This window comes from Mizuhopecten yessoensis, unplaced genomic scaffold, assembly GCF_002113885.1.
Source record: "Mizuhopecten yessoensis strain PY_sf001 unplaced genomic scaffold, ASM211388v2 scaffold2307, whole genome shotgun sequence".
Taxonomy (NCBI): domain Eukaryota; kingdom Metazoa; phylum Mollusca; class Bivalvia; order Pectinida; family Pectinidae; genus Mizuhopecten; species Mizuhopecten yessoensis.
Window position 1 is genome coordinate 629,262 of NW_018404481.1, and position 10,724 is coordinate 639,985.

General features: G+C 35.2%; 1 protein-coding gene across 1 annotated transcript in view; it reads left to right on the plus strand.

Annotated features, from left to right (window-relative positions):
• Window positions 1-10,724, plus strand: part of LOC110445468 — a 243,428-nt gene that overhangs the window by 228,621 nt on the left and 4,083 nt on the right. Inside the window, exons 14-18 of the mRNA XM_021490120.1 lie at window positions 1,008-1,157; window positions 6,503-6,639; window positions 7,789-7,883; window positions 8,534-8,585; window positions 10,286-10,423. Of these exons, the coding sequence (XP_021345795.1) occupies window positions 1,008-1,157; window positions 6,503-6,639; window positions 7,789-7,883; window positions 8,534-8,585; window positions 10,286-10,423 (572 nt within the window). The remainder of the gene's footprint in view (window positions 1-1,007; window positions 1,158-6,502; window positions 6,640-7,788; window positions 7,884-8,533; window positions 8,586-10,285; window positions 10,424-10,724) is intronic.

Genomic DNA, 10,724 nt, shown 5'->3' on the forward strand with positions numbered 1-10,724 from the left:
AATTTTCAAATCTGTAATATGAGTTCATAATACCCGCTGCGAATTATTCAAGCTTCTATGTTAAAATTGTTGTGTTTTCTTTCACTTTAACTCTTTCACCCCTGAAGACACACTTGAACTCTTCCATTTCAAAGGTTGGAAAAGTTCATTATGAAATTTCAGGGGTGCATGAGTTAAAATATCTTTCACAGTTTTGGTGCTGAAACTGCTATCATGACAACGAAAACATGGCAATTTTTTAAATGTTTTAAGGAAGGTACAGATTCCATTGCCAGTTTGACCTTGGGTCTGAAGGACTGCGCTCAAGGATATATACTACCATACGAATGGTATAGGCTGGCAATTAACTTTCCTATCAACCAAGATAGGGTGTTTTTATGCCCATATCCTATTTCTAATTATATTAAAAATGATATGAGATTAGGTTTTACACGGGCTCTTGTGCATATATGCCTTCCAAAATTGTTTTGCTTATTCAGCTGTTTGCAGTAAAAAATGGCGCACTTATACGAGAAATATAAATTACAATTTGTGCTGATGAATGGAAATAGATTGACATAAACACATCATTTTAGTACATGTCAACCACAAGATTAAAAATAAACCAAATGTACTTCAGAAGGTAGGTGAAGGAGCAGACACTCAATTAAACACGATGTCTTGTAAGATTAAACCTGCCTCGAAAACTAAAGTTCAATATACTTGCGTTCCTGACACGGACCATCAGCATACTGACCGATTCACGGGTGCTGTAAACACGAACAATTGGTAATACCATACTTTCGTTCTCAGAAACACATTTCCATGTTTGTTTCTTTATTGACATATACGAAACATGACCGCACTGTTACAACAGGCAGTATTTCTAAAGTTATACACACGAGACAGAATTTCAGGACTGGCTGGAGACAAGATTTGCTGAAAAAAAGGTAATGAGTTATTAACAAACCAGCATGAAAAAGTGCCTGCCTATATTCAATACCCAATTTATCCATCTGTCGTTTCAGCCAGCCACAGCCCAAAAGGTCGTCGGAAAAAACTGAATGCACGTATGAAGAGTTTCTCCCTGGATACTCCCGAACCTTCCAAACACCACCTCGGCATTGATGAGATCACAAAGAAGAAGAGCAGTTCCTTCACTAACACTTGTTTTGGAGGTGATTAACCCTAACCCAACCATTAACAAATACCCCTGTCTTTTTCAAGTTTAATTCCTCCATTTAACACATAGCTCTTTCTTTCTCAAGTTTAATTCTGTGCATGGATGTGTTGAATCTAACATAAATTGACAATCAGCTGCAAGTTAATTTTGATGCTGATTCATTTAGGAATGACAATAATTCTTAAACCCTTGGTATAAATGAGGGTCTAGTCTAAATTAAGGAACAAATCCTTGAACATTCGTGTTGTTATGCAAACTGTGTATTACACAATGAATAATAATTATTATGTTGAACATGCCCTCAGAATAACATTTGTTCTCGGTAGTTAATGAAGAGTAACATATAAATGTCACAACTCTCGGTCAGATCGCAACCTTGGTTTTACTTTGAATCAATGTACAATTTGTTAATTTTTACGAACCAAGACAAAATCACGTAAGCAATTATATCAATGTCTCAACGGCTTTTCGTGTTGTTAGAATGGCACGATCGTATTTAGGATTTGATAATAATTGCGACTGAAAACGAAATAAAACCCTTAAACGACTAACTTTGTACATGACATGCTATCCATGCAATTTGGTAATGGTGGACAGCATACCCATAAGACTTAGTGTAAGTGAGAAGTGTTTTATGGTAATATACGTATACTGTCATATCATGTTTCCGTTTCCTCTGTTGGATCCAAAATAGATTGAAATAAAAATGTGTATAGCAAACCACATATCATACAGAAATTCGAGAGGGATCTAATTCATTCTTGCAAAGAACGAAATAATGAAAGCATGTTTTAGAATCTGTATACCACTATTACTACACTTTAAAACGGATAGGGTTACCTCCGTATACATCAAAATGGGAACAACAGAGGCACAACCGAAAAAGATTTCTTTCAAAATGTTTTAAAAAATAGGGAATCATAATTTACAAGGATGGCTTTTTTTCATCAAAATTGTAACAAGAGTGTATTTGGTTAAGGAATACTGAATTAGATGTTGTAAGTTTCATACAAATACGGTTATTATTTTTTGTACATTTTCCAAAAAAGAGAGACAGCAGAGCCGGGATTCGATGACACATCTGCTTCGACTGATTCGCTTACGTCTCAATGGATACTGATCTCGTTTTACGTTTATCATTTCCAGATGTAGATCAGCTGAGTGACCTTAAAGATATTACGAAATACTGGAGAGCCAAAAAAAGTCTTTGTAAGATAGTATAGTACAGTATAGCAACATTGAAGTGCACAAACTGTATCACCATCATATACTCACACTCACAGCGTTCATCGTTAGGAATGGTAGATATATTTAATACAAAAAAAATAATATATATGTATATATATATACATGCATGTGTGTACTTTTCTAGCGTTAACAATAAGCTGGACAAAGTTTGGCAATTTATTTCCACACATTCTAAATATTTGATTCACTGTTTAAATATATAATTACTTAAGATAATAAATAGTGTCTGTAAACTATCATTAGCGAATAAAATGTTTGACCACTAAAAATAAATTTCAACCTAGCCCTTACAGCAAAATAAGAATGACTGATGTGTCACTGTAGTCAAATGGATACTTGTAGCTACAACTTTCTTATGTGACGATTTCATGTAACACACTTACTTATTTACGGCTATCTTACTGTTCAATGGTTTTACGTAATAAACAAACGGAGACCAAACACATCCATAGAAGTAACGGTGCCATCCATATTTTCTATTTAACAATAATGAAAAGTGAAATAACTAGGAATAGGAGTGGAAGTTGTCGAGAGAAAAAAACTACATCTTTTTATTCGTCCTTTTAATAGTTTTTACGTTGAAATTACACGTAGTTGCTATGGTTAATCTGCGGTAAAATGGTTTCATAAAATCATGTAAAACAGGCAAAATGAATGTATTTTATCTGCTTCCTAACTGTTATTGCTTTCCAATGTAACTGTCCAACAAATTTCACAAACCAAACACGTCAAGCAGCTGGGAAGTTTGAAAAAGAATTTAAAAAAAAAGTAAGCAATATATATAAATCCATTCATAATAATACAAATTAAAGGGAAATAAGTCATATCGGTCACTTAATCGGTTAGTGATTCTTAAGGATACCTGTCCCTCTGCAGGTTTTCGAACATAGAGTAACCTCCCTTTCATTTCGTTTTGAATATCACTGCTGTGCAGCTGAGCCAAGGTACTACGTACCTTTGACCAGGAAACGCGGTTGATTAAAGCGACTGTCTAATGATCAGAGGTCTGGGGTTCGAATTCCTGTCTGGCCCTGTTGCATTTTTACACTTAAAACACGATTGTTGATTTTTCGTTCACTTAATCTGACTTTTTAACAAATGTTTCGCAAGGTATAGTTTTCTTTTTAGAAGTACTTAATCAAACCTTTGTCGGAGAAAAGTTTCCAGTGCATATTTTGTTTTTGGCAGTGGTACGGGAATCCTTAACTTGGTTGGTAGCATTTTACACGGACCACTAAAAAGGTTAGCTAGTCGTTATGAAATTATCATAACGGGGTTGTAGTTATGTATTTTGCTATTATCCCTGGCAGCAATTTACCACACGCTATTATCACTAATTAATATACACATCAGTCTACTACACAGATTTGCACTGATATTGATTGAGGATCCTTCAACAGGCCTCTCCTGAATATCACATCTTTTGATTTGTTGATATATGAGCTATATACTTGAGTATATGACCAGAAATATTACTGGATGTATCGTGCGCTCGTTGTTCTGTGTGTTTGTTTGCACGTGTGCTGTGTGTGTGGAAAAAAAATTGGGCTAATGACTCTTTGAATCCATTTCATGTCCCCAAAAAATTCTTCACGACTTGAATTTGGCTGCGCTCTTTCATAAACCTAGTCCTAACTGTCTTTGATAGTTTGATGCTCGAAACTATAATGACAATTTTCCATTTTCCTAATGTCTGTCCCATATCTGTGATGCAATATTTTTTTCAGTGTGCTGAAATGTTTCGCAGTTTCGCAGTGGCTCTGGATTATTGACAAATTTTATTTATTTATTCGTTTCTCGTTTTTTCTGACAAGTGATTAATCCGATTGCTATCATTGTGACAGCTCATTAACGGTGATGTTGACATGGGAAAGTGCTTTTGACTGGTGATTGAGGCGTTGCATTCAGATGGCCAAATTGATATTAACTGTGTATTCCTCATTTTAGTCTTGACGCCAAGTCTTTCAGAACGCTTCTAGTCAATATCATATTTTAAGTCACCTGAGCCTTTGGTTCAAATGGTCTGTCGTCCGTCTTGCGTTGTGCATAACCATTTCTGAAGCTGCCCAATTCTGATGTCTCCTAGAAGTTTGTAGAACATGTTTCTTAAAGTTATCGGCTAGTTTACAACGTAAACAACCACTGCTATTATCCTGGTTTTGTTATTGTTATATTTCCTTAGATGGCCAAGGGTCCAAACAATCTATTACAAATCGTCTTTGCGTCCATCATTTTCTGTAAACAATTTATATGCCAACTTCTTTTGTTGCAAAACAATATATGACACTATGTCTAAAATGATCGCTTGGCTAGGTGATACCTATTCAGCAAAGCTCCCCATGTAAACAGCTCCTCATCCTTTTTTGTCACTTTAACCCCTAACAAGCTCACAAAAATTTGCTGAATATATATTTATGTATACACATATACAGAGTAAAAGATGGGTTTGCCTTGAACAGTTCCCGCTGGATTTCTGTTAGATTTATAGATATGTTTTGAAGTTGAGAAAATAACAATACATATCAAATATGTTTCCGGCCCCTAACCCCAAGGGACATGAAATGACAAAGACTGAAAAGTATTGTTTTTATAACATTTACAATCGAATCCCCAAGAGCAAGTCATAAATAATAAAACTTATACTTTTTACAGGAACAACAGTCCTGACATGAACATTTTGTTTTATCCTTACCAATAGCAGCCGTATCATATGTCAGAAGTCAGGTGAATGTTAAAACCATGAGCCTTCTGTATTGATTTACGTGTCACGTCTAGTCATGTAAATGGAAAATCACAGAAAAAATATCAGATTGAAATAAAAAAGAATAATATTATAGAAAATCGGTTAATGTTGGTTTTATTGACACGAAAACTATATGTTCTGACCTAGCTCTGATGTAATCATCTGTGTTTGTCAGACCAGGACACCAAAACGTCAGGAAGCGGAACATATATAACGGTAAAAAAAGTAGCTGATATTGGATTTTTTCAAAACCTGAGACTGATGAATTGTAATAATCTCGTTTTAGATTCAGTATTTTCATTGTGTTAACTTAGTTCAAAACTCGGATATGCTGGAACAGCATTAGAAATATATCCTTCATTATTTGTCACCAAGTCTTATTATATATAAATATGTACAGCCGATCATCATACAGTATTGGCCTTACTTATTGAACAAAAATTTGAATTTATTCTTCATTATTTCTCATTAAAATTTGGGCAACTTTTGAGTTAAACATTATTTATATGGAGCCGATCGTGATAATTATAGTATTGACCTTACTTATTTAACAGTGTTTTCTTATTCTAAAAGAAAACTTGGAAAATATTCGGATTAAGCATTTCGTTATGAATGTGGTGTTTAGAATCATATGTGATAAGAGGCATACATTTTCTATATACCTAATTGTCATTTTAATAAAATATTATGATCAGAATATATTCAGAGTCGTTTGACTTAATGTTAATGTTATTTGCATTTACGTATTTACACATTTTTTTGGCCGTGCGTTGACGCTGTTTTATTTCGGTTGACGTCTTATTTTGACCTTGCGTGTTGACACTGTGTTGTTTTGTACTTGCATATACTATATTTAAACTGTGGTTTATGAACCGCGTGAACGCTGTATAATTTTGGCCTGGCGTGTTGACGCTGTGTTATTTGGCGCTGAGTGTTGACGCTGTGTTATTTGGCGTAAAGTGTTGGTGCTGTGATATTTGGCGTTGAGTGTTGACGCTGTAATATTATACACTAGCAAATTTACGCTGTAATTTTTAACCGTGCGCTGACGCTGTGTACTTTCGTCCCTGCGTATTGACGCTGTGTAATTTTGACATTTGCTTCATAACGCTGCATCATTTAGCCTTGCGTTTGACGCTGTCCTATTTTGGTATTGCTGTAATATGTTAATCTGTTTTTAACTATCTTAATAAGAAAGACAAATATTATATTAATATTCTCTATTGGAAAGAAAAAAGTATTGGTACAGTTATATACATTTAAAGGTATGAACATTTGGGACAATTTACTCAAGAGAGGCTAATCCTTACTGATGTTTGTTATCATTTGATTATTGTGTTATCATACAGCCGGTTCCTCTAGTCCTGTAGACAAATATTCCGCAGTCAATCTAAGGAAAAAGTTTGCAGCCAGTGCCAAAACAACGTCACTTGACATCGAGGACAAGAAGAGAGGCAGTTTTGTACCGTCGCCAAAGGAATCTCCAGTAGGTTTGCTACTCAACGTTAAGTATCTCACCCGCAGATTATTTTCACCATGATGTCATCTATGCCATATATTGATGTCTCTCTTGACCATTTCAGCCTCCTTTAAATGAATATTTCGTAGTTTGTATATCAAAAAAGTTATAACGTTTTTTCCATAAAAATACTCCTTATGCGTATTAGTTTCGACGATTATTTATTTGTTATATTGCACAAAAGTGTTCTACATAAATCACATCATGCGATGCATATTACTATATGACTAGTTATTGTTTAAAATAGAGGTATTTGAAATAAAGAATGAAAAAATTATCAAAAATTACTTTTACTAACTCATTGTGTTTATCTAGGAATCATAAATGCTTTGCATCTTAATGAGATACGAATACCTTGCATGGAAAGCAACTCTAATATCAGTGCCGTTTTGTTGCTTGGTCATGTATATATGCTGGTATATATAGTTAGAAGGAAGAATACTCAAAGTAGAAAATCACCTCTGAGGTGGAACTTTCTGCGATTAAAACGTGTGTAAGATTAGTGATACACTTCACCTTAAAGGTGTTTTGATACCTTTTTCTGTATTTAAAAATCACTCTAACGTGTATAGTTCGACGGATAATTTACTGCTTATTGTTCATGAATATAATTGATAAATAAATTAATCCCCCGGTATATTTATAACTCCGTCAGTCTTATAGGTTCATTTGAGTATTACTCACTGTCCCGTCCGTTTTTAACGTTCCGAGGTCAAGTTCGCAGTTACTTTTTTATGGAAAGTTGTTCAGTAATGACACGTACATTTTTGTATTTGCATGGGAGCAGGGGAAGTCATGTTTGAAGGGCATTGTCTAGCCAACTGATGTTTTGATGCATTGAATTAACAACCTGCTATGATCAAACTTTCATGTTTTATCATGTTGGATATAGGGATAACTGTTTATGTTCTGTTTTTCTATGTGAAATATAGCCAAATGTGTTTCTCCTGCAAAGTTTGTGTGTAGGTAATTCTTGTGTCATAAAACACATAAGAAACGTCATAAACGACACCACATGGACATCACTTGAATTAGAATCAGCTTTGCCTTCACTTTAAATCATTCTTGGAGTTTGGAGATATGCATTAATATTGTTACTGTGTGTATTTTATGTAGAAAGCACAAAGAAAGCAATCGAAAGAGGTCAACACCACAGTGTATGTAGCGCTGTACAACTTTCGGGGCAAGGAGAAGGATGACATGGATCTCAGGTAATACGACCAAATGTGTCCTCTACCAGGTGATATCACTGTGCGTTATACATGTACTGTATGCTGTTCTGTATTAGTACACATTTCCTCAGAATGGATTATTTGAGTTATGTTGCACTTCGGATATTTTTCTAAGAAAATAGACGTATATTCCACAGGGGAGACAAAGAGCAAAAATACAAATTTATGATATAATTAGAATGTCTTATATAAACACTACGTTATGATCAGTGGACTGTAGTGACGTTAAATACAGTATGGTTTGTAGTAACGTCATGTACAGTCTGGATTGTAAGTGACGTTGGTTTTGGTTTTATTTTGTTTAACGTCCTTTTAACAGCTAAGATCACTTAAGAACGTGCCTCCATGTTTGTGCATTTGCCTCCCTGCGATAGTTCAAATCTGATACTGACATAAGAGGGCTACTTCCTCATCTAGCACATCATTCGACCCGGTTACATTATGCTGACCACGGTTAAACCAGTTGTTGTCATTACCCGAACTGCTGCACGTTAAGCAGAGAAAAACAACTACCGGGACTTTGCAGTGACGTCATGTATGGTCTGATTGCATTTACGATATATAAAGTATTTCTGGCTTGTAATGAAATTGTGTACAGTCTTGGTTGAATAATAATTTTTGAATTACAGGGCAGGCTGGCGTCTTTTTATTGTCGACAGTTCGGATCCTGACTGGTGGAAGGTAGGTTCGAGTTATTCCGATTTTCCCCACATGTGGATGGATGCATATGGTTATATGAAAAATACCAAACTATCAAGAAATATATTCAAAAACACGAGGTAAAATAGGTAAAACTGAACGCACAAACAACCGTAAGCAAATAATTCTTAAGTGATTCATCTGCACCAAATGTGGCACCCTTCAGGATGTTTCTGTTCGAGCCCTTGAACTCTGTAGGTCATCAGATGTCCAAAACACATGAAAAGCCTTTAATCATATATATCAGACACTTAAATTCAATAATCGGAAATCAGGTTCTGATTGTTTCGTGTCAGATCTTTAACGTATATTGACTTGGTACTCGGAATTACTTGGGTTAACAATCAACTGTGACATGTAACTCCTGATACTAACAACGGGCTTTAGAGTAAACTTCGAAAGCGCGGTACTTATAAAGACGGGCTTTAGAGTAAACTTCGAAAGCGGGGTTCTAATAAAGACGGGCTTTAGAGTAAACTTCGAAAGCGGGGTACTAATAAAGACGGGCTTTAGAGTAAACTTCGAAAGCGGGGTACTAATAAGGAAAGAAATAATCATGAATTGAAGTCATCACATTTTGTGTTAGTAAAATTAAAAGTGTGTGTTTTAAAGTCTTAAATTAGGAGTCTTTTCTTCTTATATAAAATCGTAGAGAATGAATAAGGCGCAATTGTTTCTAAAAATATTTGTTGTTTAAGGATAAACATCAATAGTACATACTACTATATAACATGGAATGTTCCACGTTCATGATTTTCGTGGTTGATTGGAAATAGAGAAAAGTAGTTTATGTACTTTACTTTACAACTGGTGGGGGGGGGGGGGGGGGGGTACATGAATCCACGGAAAAGTTGTTCCACAGATCGATCTGAATGGCTTCAAACCACGACAGAAAATGCCTTCGAACATTTTATGTTATATTGTACATGTAACTGAATATGAAATGAACGGATCGGAGCAGTATCTTACCGCAAACAAGTATCTCATCGCTCTTCGCAGCTTTACAAGAATGCAAAACAACAGTTCCTTCTCAAGTGCCACGATTTACTAGATAGCTCTTTTGATTAGTAACAATTTTTTCTATGGTTTTCTACCCAAGAGGTGTCAATCTACATAAGAAATTTCGCGGTCGTCATCTTGTCCAGATATTTTTAATGTCTTCCCAGATTGAAGTCTTCTTTTGCACTGTGTCCTAGCTTGTGGAACTTTCTAATATCTTTCCTGTCTTGAACTAGAAACATACTGATGTTCGCCACATGCAGTGCTGGAAACGCTTACCCTTCCGGAACACCGGGTTTCGTATATATTTTGTATTGGGGTTACTGTTGCATTTCCTATTGTTTTGATCTCTCCCGTCTCCTTAGTTTATGTCGTAATTTTATTATCGGCTTTCTCTTCGAATCTTTTGTATTACTGCGGTTTTTTTTATTTTATCTTTCATATTGGTTCGGGTAATGAATATTATAATAGAATGTTGAGGATATGAAGATACAACCGAATGTAATTTAGATAATGATTAATTGTTTTGAATTGGTCCTGATTGATGCTGCAACACTGCAGAAAGAAATGGAACACTATGTTTAAAGATTTAATTGTAATTCGATTTTTTTTGGAAATTGTGTGTACTGTTAACTAGCAACTGTTAACTAGGCGATTCTTTATTTATTTTGGTTTGTGTACAGGGAAAATGTAACGGGAAAGTGGGTTACTTTCCCGCCAAGTACGTTATACCGCTTCAGTTTGCCCAGAGGGTCTATCAAGTTACACAACCCATGCACCTAACTGAAGGGGGAAACGGCATAAAACTGCATAAAGACCAGGTAAGAATATCACAACATTCCCTTTCTTGATGGTAGGACAAGTTGATCTGATTAGGTAAGGTAATATCAGTAGATAGACATAGTTTGTGTTTGAGGATTGCCTGGGTGTCAGACTTTCTACATACACTGAAAATAAAACTCAGCACTTAATTATTTTCCCATAAATAAAAACCAGATCGGGATGGGAATATAGTTTTCTGTTTGTTCGTTCGTGTGTATGTTCCTCTTTTAGCATCTAGCGACTTTAATTTAGAACAGTTGTTGATAAAGCTTCATATATTGGTCAAGTATTAGATGCCTC